Here is a 12,199-nt window from a genome sequence, read left to right as displayed (position 1 = left end):
TGGAAAAAATAATAGCAAAGCAAAAAAAAGGCAGAGGTCTTTGCTCAAGGGAGAGGCAGCTATTAAGTAAGTGCAAAGTCCAGTGCTTTGGTCCATATTCCAAACACACACACACACACACACACACACACACACACACACACACTTACTTTATAGATATTGATATGACATGCAGGTGATGTGCAGGAGGGAGGGGGAAAAGGGAGGGAGTGGGGAGGGGGGGACGGGAGGGGGGAGGGGGGGACGGGAGTGGGGGGGGAGGAAGGGAGTGGTGCTAGAAAGCCACACGGGGCTGGGAGTCTGGCTAAAGTGGTTCAGAGCACCAGTTGCAGCCAACAAAAACAAGCTACCGGTATTTCAACTGCTACTAAACGTATTCGGGTGCTTTTCAATGATGGTGCCCGGGTGTGGTAATCCATACCAGAGGGAAGCTATTTCTCTTCTAAAAACAAAACAAACGGGGTGAGATGGGAAGACACGTTTCTTTCGAGTGGCTGGGGTCTTGCACAACACATCACCACCGCTCCTCCCTGGAGGATTGCAGGCAGGGAGGTTTGCAAAACTTTTGACACATTCCAGGAGACAGAGGGAGGGAGGGAGGGGAGGAGGAAGGGGAGGAGGAGGGGAGGGAGAGCGGATGCCTGGGGCACTGGGGTGTCGATTGACTCAATCCTGCTTGAGTCACCTCGCCTGCCCTTTGCCTGCTCTTCGTGTTGTCAAGCTGAGATGTTTTCCCTCCAAGGCAGTCCGGGTTGGTGGAAAGTTGGCCAAAGTTTGGGGCCACAATCTCTGCAGATGGGGGGCCTGGCGAGGAGGTCAAGAAGAAGGGCCGCATGGAGTTCTACGCTGGAGCTGGACAGGGAAAGGCTGCTGCTGCAGGCCAGCAGGCAGAGAAGAGGCTGCAGGAGGAAAGCAAGGGTGTGTGTGAGTGTGTGTGAGTATGAGTGTGTGTGTGCCCCCACACAGGAGATCTGAGTGCCTGACCCCACTGTGACTGCAGGTGGAGGGGGATCCAGCACGCCTGCCACCTCTCAGGAAATGGCGCTCAGAAAACACCCACGTGTTCCGCGAAACACCACCTCCCAGACCACCAGAGAAGCAGGCGCCGGGGCTCGCACCAGGCATCCCAGCTATGCAGGAGGCTGAGATCTGAGGATCAAGGTTCAAAGCCAGCCAGGGCACTAAAGACCCTGAGACTCCTATCTCCAATGAACCACCAGAAAACCAGAAGTGGTGCTGTGGCTCAAGGGGTAGAGTGGTAGCCTTGGGCTGAAGAGCTCAGGGACAGCGCCCAGGCCCAGAGGTCAAGCCCCAAGACCCCAAAACAAACAAACAACTAACCAGAGACCAGAGGCTGGGTCGGGGACTGAGCAGTAGAGTGCTTGCCTAGCGTGGTGTCGAGTCCTGGGTTCAATTCCTCAGTACCACATAGACAGAAAAAGCTGGAAGAAGTGCTGTGGGTCAAGTGGTAGAGCACTAGCCTTGAGCACAGAGAGGCTCGAGGACAGCGCCCGGGCCCAGAGTTCAAACCCCGCTAACTGGCCAAAAAAACAAAGCCCAGACAGGAAAGTCTGTGAGACATTTATCTGCAATTAAACACCACCAACAACAACAAAATTACACACACACACACACACACACAAATAAAACCGTAAGTGGAGCTGTGGCTCAAGTGGTGGGGCGCTAGCCTTGGATCTCTAGCTATTTTGTTTAGGGTCAGTACCAGAGTTTGAACTCAGGGTCTCCTGCTTGCTAGGTGAGTGCTCTACCACTGGAGACCCCAGCCAACCAAGGGGGGCTTGCAAAGGCAGCAGTCCAAGGGCCGTGTGGCTTCCTGAACGCACAGAACCATGGACGAGGGGCTCAGCTTGGCCCAGCTTCCCATCAGAGCTTCATTTCCACGGCCAACTCCCATCTGAGGGGTCTTTTTTTTTTTTTAAACAAGCAAGGACTGCTGTACCCATCTCCAGCTCAGAATTCTCCAGTATGTTAGGGTATCAGCTCATTTCCCTGGGATTCTCCTGGTTTTTGAGCACTGAAATGTCGTTTTTTCTTTTCTTTTCTTTTCTTTTTTGTCAGTTCTGGGGCTTGAACTTGGAGCCTGGGCACTGTCCCTGAGATTTTATCCTCAAGACTGGTGCTCTACCACTTGAGTCACAGCTCCACTTCCGGCTTTTTGGTGGTTCATTAGAGAGAAGAGTCTTCCAGATGTTCCTTCCCTGGCTGGCTTCGAACCCCAGTCCTCAGATCTCAGCCTCCTGAGTAGCTGGGATTACAGGCGTGAGCCACCGCCTCCCGCTTACTCCTTATCATCCGCGTTTATCTCTCACCTCCCAGAACCCCCCTGACACCTTGCTGTCAAACCAAACAGACGTGGCATCTCACAGTCCAGCTCACTCCCCACTGGGCCTCCGACACGCCTCAAGCCAGTACCTTCTATCCAGCTGCATCTTCCCTATGCCCAGCTGGAAAACGACTCGTTCCTCAGCCTCTTCCCCGAAACCCAGTTCCTAATCCTGTATCCTCTGGGCAGCATTCCCGCATGGAATCCATCTCCCAGGCTGTTTTCTCTCTGACTAACCAATTGTTCGATAACTCTTACTATAATAGTGAATCAATTAGTCAATTTGCCACGACTCTGACATAGGATGACACACCCTTCTCGCTTACGCTGACATGGCACTCATGCTGCCTCTCTAAAACATTCAGGACCTCCTCGGGTCTCCACATGGCAGGGGCCATCTCTCCATCCGCCAGTGTACAAAGTCTCCGTCCACCATCCACTCCCTAGCAACCATTCCATGCTCCGACTATGCGTCTGACCCCCCAGTGAAACGCAAACGCAGCCTTCACCCGGAGAGCAGCCTCATCTGGGCCCGCCTAGATAGACATCTAGAACACGAGAGAAATGTCCTGTTCTAGCTGAAGTCATTTCTGGTCAGTCTTTCCCACTTTTGGGGGCGCCATCTTGGAAATTTGAGATCAACCAAAGTGAGGTTGTTTGTACCAGGAAAATGGGAAGTCATTCTAAATGCCAGCACTGCATTTCTCAATTTCTTCCTTCAAAAGCCAGTCATCGTAACTGACCAACACGAAGTCGTGTTTCAGCACAACGAAGCTCCAGCCAGGCACAGTGGCTTCCACCCACAGCCCAGCTCCTTGGAAGGCAGAGAGCAGGACGGTCACCCTTCCAGACTGGTTAGTGACACCAACCACTGCCACCCACCCCCAGCCCACCAACCAAAAAAATGTGTGCAGGGTGATTCTCCCCCTGTGGTCCTGGACAGACTGGGCACAAAACCCCATTCAAAAAACAAAAACAGAGGGGCCGGGAGTTTGGCCTGGTGGTAGAGTGCTTGCCTAGCATGCACGAAGACCCAGGTTCGATTCCTCGGTACCACATACACAGAAAAAAGCCGGAAGTGGTGCTGAGGCTCAAGTGGTAGAGCACTAGCCTTGAGAAAGTCCAAGGACAGTGCTCAGGCCCTGAGCTCAAGCTCAGGACTGGCAAAAAAAAAAAAAAAAAAAAGGAAGGAAGGAGAGAAAAAGAAAAGGCTAGCTGGGCATCAGTAGCTCATACCCGAAATCCTAGCTACTCAGGAGACGGAGATCTAAGGATTAAGGTTCAAAGTCAACCCAGGCAGGAAATCCATCAGACTCCATCCAAAAGCCAGAAGTGGCACCATGGCTCAAAGTGGTAAAGCACAATCCTTGAGCACAAAAGCTCAGGGACAGTAGAGACCAGGCCCTGAGTTCAAGCCCCAGGACTGACACCAAAAAGGGATGGTTTAAGAAGTAGAGTGACTGGGCCGGGCTGCCCAGCAAGCTGGAGACCTTACATTCACTCCGAAATACTGTCCAAAGAAAGAGGGGTCAGGAGTTTGGCCTAGTGGTAGAGTGCTTGCCTAGCATGCACGAGGACCTGGGTTCGATTCCTCAGTACCACATACATAGAAAAAAACTGGAAGCGGTGCTGTGGCTCAAGTGGTAGAGCTCTAGCCTTGAGAAAGTCCAAGGACAGTGCTCAGCTTCTGAGTTCATGGCCCAGGACTGACGAAAAGAAAAGAAAAGAAAGAAGAAAATTGAGAGGGGAGGGGGAGGAAGAAGAAGAAAGAAAAAAGAAGTCAAGGAGGGAGGGAGGGAATGGAGGAGCGAAGGAGAGAAGGAAGGAAGGAAATAAAGTTTCAAAAAGGGACACGAGGAGAATTTTGGGTTCCACACAGGCTCAGAAAGGAAATGGGTTCTCATTTAACTCGTGTGCCTCTGGCTTCTGTTTCTTTTCCCCCTACCCTCAGCAACGCCTCCCATACCTCTAGCCTCTGCAGCAGACGCAGTGACTGCGAGGTACTTTCCTCCTCCAAAATACCCAGATCTTTCCTGAGCCATTATAAGGACGCAGTGAAGGCCTGTGTGTAAGGAGAAGCCAGGCATTCTGATATTCAGCCCCTCAGGGCTGCCTGGAGCTGGCTCCAAACCTGGATCCTCAGATCTCAGCCTTCTGTGTAGCTGGGATTACAGGCCTGAGCCAGCGGCACCCGGCCTCGTTTCATTCCTAAATAATACTCCATTTTCTCTCTGTCTACTCATCGGCTGATGGACAGGTAGAGTGACTGCATGTGGCTTGGGGATTGTGAAGAGTGACAGAACAAGCATGCCAGCAAGCACTCTGTCACCAGACCATGCCCCCAGCCTGAGTCTGGTTTTACTGAGTCTTGGTTTCCTATTTGAGATGACCAGAATATTCTAGGATGACATGGGGTTTGGACTCCATTCTGTACATATAATAAGTTAAAAAAAATAAAAACAAAGACCGTCGAATTGAACATTTTTAGCAGACACGCCCTGAAGTGGGTGGATTATGACAGCTGTGAACATTTTTTAAAAATCACAAAAAGGGCGGGGAGTTTGGCCTAGTGGTGGCAGGCACGAAGACCTGGGTTCGATTCCTTGGTATCACAAACATAGAAAAAGCCAGAAGTGGTGCTGAGGCTTAAGTGGTAGAGCTCTAGTCATGAGAAAGCCCCAGAAGTGCTCAGGCCCTGAGTTCAAGCCCCAGAGCTGGCAATAAAAAAAAAAAAATCACAAAATAAAATACTGAGAGAGAACCAAGAAAGAGGCTAGGGAGAGCCAGAAAACAGCCATGGAAGCAACCGGATGGCCCTGGACGCAAGCTGTGCCAATCACAAGCCAGGTGACCTGGAGCAGGCAATGGATGTCTCAACCATGGGCCTCAATTTCCTCCTCTGCAAAGCAGGAGGTGCCAGGAAGCCAGGGACGTTGGCACCATCTGTTCAGGAAAAGAATTCTCGGGGCCTAAGGGTGGCTTCAGGTGAGCTGGACCCAGGGTGAGGGCGGAGGGGCCTGTGGTTTTGCTGGCACACACAGTAAAAAGATCTGCGAATCTGCCGACGCTCTCCCACAGCCACCTTAGCCAGGGGGCGTTTACGGAGCCGAGCCTTTTACTCCACGGGCGGGCAGGCGGCTGACTGTTTCTACGCCCAGGCTGTGCCAAGGGCGTGTCTCAGACTCTACTCATGAAACTGTGGTGGCAATAAAAAGGACAAGCAGTCACAGGCGGCCCTGTGGGGAGAAACCCAGACAGATCCCTGAGCTAGAAGCCAGGAGGGTGGCAAGACTGCGTCTGGCATTAGGGTGAGTGTCTGGTGGTGCCTCGAATGTGCTCGCTCTCTCTCTCGCTCGCTCGCTCTCTCTCTTTCTCTCTCACACATACACACACACACACACACACACACACACACACACACATTCATCCTCATTCTTCCATAGATGTCTGAATTTTCATTCATTCATGCACCGTCTATCCTTTCCACTTCCTGGCCCGGCTGGGGTCCTGAGAGACACGCAAGGCAACAGCTAAGCAGTCCACTCTTGAGAATTCAGAAGGTTTGAAAGGAGGGCGCATAGACCAAGGGACATTGTTTATTCATGACCCACCTTGGTAAATGGCAACTCCTTTGTACAACTGCTTGAACAGGGTTTTTTTTTTTTTAAGGAATCGGTTTAAAAACAGAATGCTTCCTTGGTTTTTTGTTTGTTTGTTTTGGTTTGGTCTTGGGTTTTTTCGGGTGGGGGGGTTGTTTTTGGTGCTGATCCTGGGGCTTGAGCTCAGGGCCTAGGTGTCATCCCTAAGCTTCTTGTGCTCAAAGCTAACACTTTCCCCTTGAGCCACAGAACCACTTCTGGGTTTTAAGTGGTTCATTGGAGATAAATATTTCCTGGGGACCTTCCTGCTGGAGCTGGCTTTGAACCATGATTCTCTGGTCTTGGGAGATGCTGAAGGTCACACAGCTGGGAGGGGCCCACGGCAGGATGTGATTCTGGTTTATCTGGTTCTAGAGCTGGGCTCCTTCCATTTGCTACCTCACAACATGCAGTCTCCTTCACCTTTCACACACACACACACACACACACACACACTCACACACACACTTGTGAATGTGTGTGTGTACAAAAGCACATGGATGTGTGTGTGGGAAATATTTCATGTGCATTTTTTGTCCCCAACTAGAGCTACCTAAGGACAAGAAGAATGTCTGGTTTGTATAATGCATTCCCAGTGCCTAACACATAATACTCAGAAAATGTGTGCTGGGTGGATAAATGAGTGGATGGATGGGTGGGTGGGTGGATGGATGGGATGGGTGGATGGATGGATGGATGGATGGGCAGACTGATGGATGGATAGATAGGTGGATGGCTGGCTAGATAGATGGAGGATGAACAGATGGTTGAATGAATGGGTGGATGAGATGGGATGGGAAGGGTAGATGGAACGAGGGGATGGATGGGTGAATGATAGGTGATGGATGGATGGATGGATGGGATGGGTAGATGGATGGATGGATGGATGGATGGATGGATGGATGGATGGAGGGGTACATAGTAGGTGATTAGACAGATACATGACTTGGGTGGGTGCTGGAGGAGAGGCAAGGCAAGCATTATGCCACCAAAATCATCAAGGAACTCTTCATTTGTGAAGAAATATCCAGGCTAACAATGAGTAATATAAAAATATCATATTACATAACACAGTGATAGGAAAATACCAAGAGTGGGCCTGACGTCTCTCTGTCCAGCCATAGAGCATAACAGGAAGAGAACGGAGCACTTTGACAGAACTCAGACAGGATTTTCTCAAGGCCAAACTTCTTCCCCATGACAGCTTCCAAGGAATATTCCTAACTGGGCATGGAGGTGCACGCCTACAAATCTAGCTGCTCAGGAGGCTGAGATCTGAGGACTGGGGTTCAGGCAGAAAAGTCTATGGACTTCAATAAATCACCAGAACCAGGCAGAAGTAGAGCTGTAGCTCGAGTGGGGCAGCACCCAGGTCCTGAGTTCAAGCCCCAGGACTGCACCAAAAACAAAACCTTCATGTTCCTCACATTCACGCCATCCTCATCTTCAACCCAAGCCCTGGAGCCCCTGCTTCTGTACGTCTCCCCAGCCCTAAAACCCCGGGCAGACATGCCAATCTGTCCCTCGGCCTTCCAGCCCTCCTCAGAGCCCATGGCCAGTCGTGACCAGATCCCTGCTGATCAGAACACTCTCGGGATGGAGGAACAAGTAACCAAGCCTCAGCCTCTGAAGGAGGTGGGCTGGGGGGGGCAGCGGGGAGCGGGGGAGGGAGAGGGGCGCAGGGGGAGGTGGGGGGAAGATGTGGGGAGGGCTGATTCTATGCTTCATGAAGCACAGAAGGGTGGGGGCAGCTCAGTGGTGGAACACCTGCCTGGCATGAGGGAGTCGCCATGTTTGATCCCCAACACAGAGGGGAGGGAAGAAAGAGGAGGGGCGGGATGGGGGGGAGGAAGGAAGGAAGGGTGGAGGTAGCAAGGGAGGGAGGAAGCAGAGAAGAAAGGGAAAAAGGAAGGAAGAAAGGGAGGGAGAGCCAGGCATGGTGGCTCACGCCTGTCATCCTAACTATTCAAGAGGCTGAGATCTGAGGATCAAGGTTCAAAGCCAGCCTGGGCACGAAAGGACTGAGACTCTTATCTCCAATTAACCTCTAGAAAACGGGAAGGGGGCTTGGCGGAAGGGTAGGGAGCAAGACTGCTGAAGCCCCCTGGCCAGCACGTGTGCGTGTGTGCGCGTGCGCAGACGCAGACAATTCACAGCTGACGCTTGAATCGTGCACAGCATTGACCTCTGTGTCACCTCTGGGCCGCAGGAGGCGTATGACATGTCTGGCGCCCGCCTGGCCCTCACGCTCTGCGTCACTGAGGAGCGAGACGGTTCCGGGGTTGATATGGAGGCTGTGAAACACATGTTCCACCAGCTGAGATTCAAGAACAAAATGATCAAAAACCCTACAAGCCAGGTATCAGGTGTGGGGGGGGCGGACGAGGTCCAGGTCAGACCCGGAGGCCTCAGATCCCAGCCAGCCTCCCGCCTCTCTCCTCTTCTCCTTTCCAGCAATTTCTAGACGAGATGAAGACATTCCAGGAGACCCTGGACGAGTGGCCGGAGCCGGTGAGCTGCGCCTTCGTGGTCCTCATGGCCCACGGGGACGCAGGGCTGCTCAAGGGGGTGGACGAGGAGATGGTCAAGCTGGATGACATCTTTGAAGCCCTCAACAACAGGAACTGCAAGGCGCTGCGAGGCAGACCCAAGGTCTTCATCGTGCAGGCCTGCCGAGGAGGTGAGGGCCGGGAGGACAACAGTCTGCCTTTTCTTTTCTGCCAATCCTGAGGCTGGAGCTCGGGCTCTGGGCGCTGTCCCTGAGTCTCTTTGTGCTCCATGCTAGCGCTCTACCAGGTAAGAGATAAGAGTCTCATGGACTTTCCTGCCCAGGCTGGCTTTGAACTGGGATCCTCAGTTCTCAGCCTCCTGAATAGCTGGGATGACAGACAGAGCCACCAGCGACCAGCTTCCTTTGCTTTGCTTTCTTCTTTGTTGTCTTTTCCTTTTTGGGGGCAGCACTGAGAGGTGAACTCAAGTCCTGGTGTCTTCCTCTGCAGCTATTCTTCCCCTTGAGCCGCCCATCACCCCCACACACCCCCCACACACCCCAAACCCATTGTACTTTCAAATAACATTAGGCTCACAAAATCATGTCCAGGCCTCGAACCTCGATCCTCTGGACCTCCACCTCCTCCTCCTCCAATGGCTGGGATAACAGGCGTGTACCCTTCCGCCATCCCCTTCCCAGATCTGAGCCCCAGCTAAGGCTAGAGCACCCCCCATACCTCCTCCCAACCCCACCCCCCCACCCCACTCCTGTGCCTCTCTGACTCTGCTCGCTCCTCTCCACTGTTTCAGAGCACAGGGACCAGGGTGAAGCCATAGGTGGAGACCAGATGGTGATGATGGAGGAAGAGCCCCCCGAAACCATACCAACCTTCACTGATGCGGTCCATGTCTATGCCACCATGGAGGGTATCCCCCCCCAGCCGGCCCCGGGGTGGGCAGGCTCTCCTCCTGTACCCATGAGTTCCAGCCCCCTCCCCTGCACCTTTCAACATCCCCCCCCCTCCTAATCCCCCCTCCTAATCCCCCCCTTCCAGGATACATCGCCTATAGGCACGATCAGGAAGGTTCCTGCTTCATTCAGATCCTGACGGAAGTGTTCACAAAGAAGAAGGGACCCGTCCTGGAGCTGCTTACCGAGGTAACGCAGGGCAAAGGTGTGGGAGAGGTGAGAACCCAGCTCCTGCTCCCACTCCCCCACCACCGCCACACCACAGCCCCACAGCGACAATAATAATAATAATAATAATGATGATGATGATGATGCCAGGCCTTCCAAAGCTAGCAGCAGGCCCCATGGTTGAAGTGAAATATGGATGGACTTCTATCAATGATGCCTTCCTCTGGTTGGTTTTGTTTTTTGTGCTGGTCCTGGGGATTTGAACTCAGGGCCTGGGTCATGTCTGGATTTCTGGTGGTTCACTGGAGATAGGAGTCGCTTAGACTTCACTGCCTGGGCTGGCTTCCAATTGGAACCCCGAGATCTCAGCCTCCAGAGTATCTAGGGTGAGAGCGTGAACCACCAGCCCCCAGCTCACCCCCTTTATAGTTAACTCTTTTCTTCTTCTAACAGTGCTACATTTCTATTGCAAACAAAAGTACATAGGCTAGAATACGTATGTGCATCGGGTAGATGATATATGCGAGACAGACAGACGATGGATAGACAGACAGACAGGCAAACAATCCCTGTGTCAAAAATGTCCAGCCAGAGCCAAAATGCCGGTGGCTCACACCTATAAAACTAGCTACTCAGGAGGATAAGATCCAAAGATCACAGTTCAAAGCCAACCCCGGGCAAGAAAGCCCAGGAACCCTTTATCTTCAGTGAAACCACCAAAAAGCCAAAAGTGATGCTATGGTTCAAGTGGTAGAGTGCCAACCTGGATGAAAAAGAGCCCAGGGACAGTGCCCAGGACCTGAGTTCAAATCCTAAGATCAGCACACAAACAAACCAAGAGCAGTCTGGCCGATCCCTTCAGAAGGAGGACAGAGAGGATGGGCGCCTCTCATTTTGCCCACCTGCCCATCCCTGCCCTCCTCCCGCCCCCCCACACCCATGCCACGTCACACACACACACCCGGGCCAGGTCCCCTAAACAAGCCTGCAACCTCGCAGGTGACCCGGCGCATGGCTGAAGCAGAGCTGGTCCAGGAGGGAAGAGCCAGGAAAGTGAACCCTGAAATCCACAGCACGCTCCGCAAACGGCTCTACCTTCAGTAAAAGCCCAGAAGCCAGCAGAGCGCCACGGCCAGCTGTCACCATCCAGTCTCCCGGGCCCTGAAAAGCCACCCCAAGACCCAAGCATCACCCAAACCCCCACTCTACTAAACCACCAGGAATGCATCCAACCAGTCTCCATGTTGTTCTGCCTCTCCACGACCAAAACACACAGAGGAAGCCACATCAAGCTGTGGTTTTTCCACTCTCAGACCCATGCTTGCTTTCTTCCTCCTCCTCCTTCTCCTCCTCCTCCTCCTCCTCTTCTTTCTCCTCCTCCTCCTCTTTCTCCTTCTCTTCCTCCTCCTCCTTTTCCTCCTCCTCCTCTCTCTCTCTCTCTCTCTCTCTCTCTCTCTCTCTCTCTCTCTCTCTCTCTCTCTCTCTCTTTCTCTCTCTCAGCTATGGAACTGCCTCCTCTTCTTTTTCCATCTCTCTCCTTCCCATAAAGGCCCTGCATTCTGCCCTTTCTTCAAGAAAAAATCCACCACCTCTATTCTTGAGGATTTTTTGTTTTTGCCAGTCCTGGGCCTTGAACTCGGGGCCTGAGCACTGTCCTTGGGCTTTCTACCACTTGAGCCACAGCACCATTTTCAGCACTTTTCTATGTATGTGGTACCGAGGAATCGGACCCCGGCCTTCGTGAATGCTAGGCAAGCACTCTACCACTAGGCCAAACTCCAGGCCTTTTTTTTCTTAGTGCCCAGGCTGGCTTTGAGCCGCTGTCCTCAGTTCTCAGCCTCCTGAGAAGCTAGGGTGACAGGCGTGAGCCCAACTGCGGGGCTCTGGGCATTCCAGGGCTCTGCTGTGTCCACCCCGCCTAACCATGGCCCAGGGACGTCCAGTCTGTGGTCAGATGCCACCCAGGATGCCAGAGGTGGAGCCAGGTCTAACTTTCATCCCACTCTCGTTTCCACCGTGGGCCAAGTCTCCGATCGTAAACCGCTGCCCTTGCTTTCTCGCTCTATTTCAAAGTATCTTTTTACCCAGGGGTGTCAATTCAACATGTCAGCTCCATCATCCCCTCATCTCAACGAGCCCCATGAGTCCCCTCAAAAGAAAATGTCTCTACTTCGCACTGCCTGGTGACTGTGGTCCCTTTTGCCAGGCTCTGGTGGTTCCCGCCTGTTACGCCAAGAGGGAGGGAAGACTTTGTATTTAGCACTGTCTTGATACCCCCGCCCCTCCCTTGGTGGTGGGGTCTCGGGAAGGTTTCTAGACATGAGCTGGCAGTTGGAGCAGCTTCGGCGGGCATACCGGGATCCCTGAACACTGCAGCTTCTTTTCCAAGCCTCTGTGGACATCCCCAGCCCCCAGCCCTCCATATGCCAGGGCTCCCTGCCTGTTCTCTTCCCTTCCCTGCCCCCCAACACCCCTCAAGACCCCCAACCCCCTCAAGGGCCCCTATCCAGCCTCTCTGTCTCCATCTCAGAGCCTTTATCCTTCCCGCCTGCGCTCTAGCCTGTGTCCCTCCTTACCTTCTAATGTGGC

The 12,199-nt window shown here is 52.9% G+C and overlaps 1 protein-coding gene across 1 annotated transcript; it reads left to right on the top strand.

Moving 5' to 3' along the window:
* Positions 1-7,548: 7,548 nt before the first annotated feature.
* Positions 7,549-10,871, top strand: Casp14 (caspase 14). The gene is made up of 6 exons (XM_090335782.1): positions 7,549-7,617; positions 8,192-8,341; positions 8,437-8,662; positions 9,283-9,399; positions 9,528-9,631; positions 10,610-10,871. Exons 1-6 carry the CDS (start codon positions 7,579-7,581, stop codon positions 10,712-10,714), a joined length of 741 nt encoding a protein of 246 aa, XP_090191908.1. The 5' UTR covers positions 7,549-7,578; the 3' UTR covers positions 10,715-10,871.
* The last annotated feature ends 1,328 nt before the right edge of the window (positions 10,872-12,199 follow it).

The sequence above is a fragment of the Megascapheus bottae genome, chromosome 1 (assembly GCF_031878675.1).
Source record: "Megascapheus bottae isolate mThoBot1 chromosome 1, mThoBot2.hap1, whole genome shotgun sequence".
NCBI classification, from domain to species: domain Eukaryota; kingdom Metazoa; phylum Chordata; class Mammalia; order Rodentia; family Geomyidae; genus Megascapheus; species Megascapheus bottae.
Note: the sequence above shows the minus strand (reverse complement) of the source record. Positions and strands in the feature narration are given on the sequence as shown.

Bases quoted from the DNA above. Each gene is read 5' to 3' on its own strand.
- Casp14 (XM_090335782.1), top strand. From the start codon at position 7,579: ATGGAGGAACAAGTAACCAAGCCTCAGCCTCTGAAGGAG. The intron at 7,618-8,191 runs GTGGGCTGGGGG...TCTGGGCCGCAG, and splicing joins AGCCTCAGCCTCTGAAGGAG to GAGGCGTATGACATGTCTGG. The intron at 8,342-8,436 runs GTATCAGGTGTG...TCTCCTTTCCAG, and splicing joins TCAAAAACCCTACAAGCCAG to CAATTTCTAGACGAGATGAA.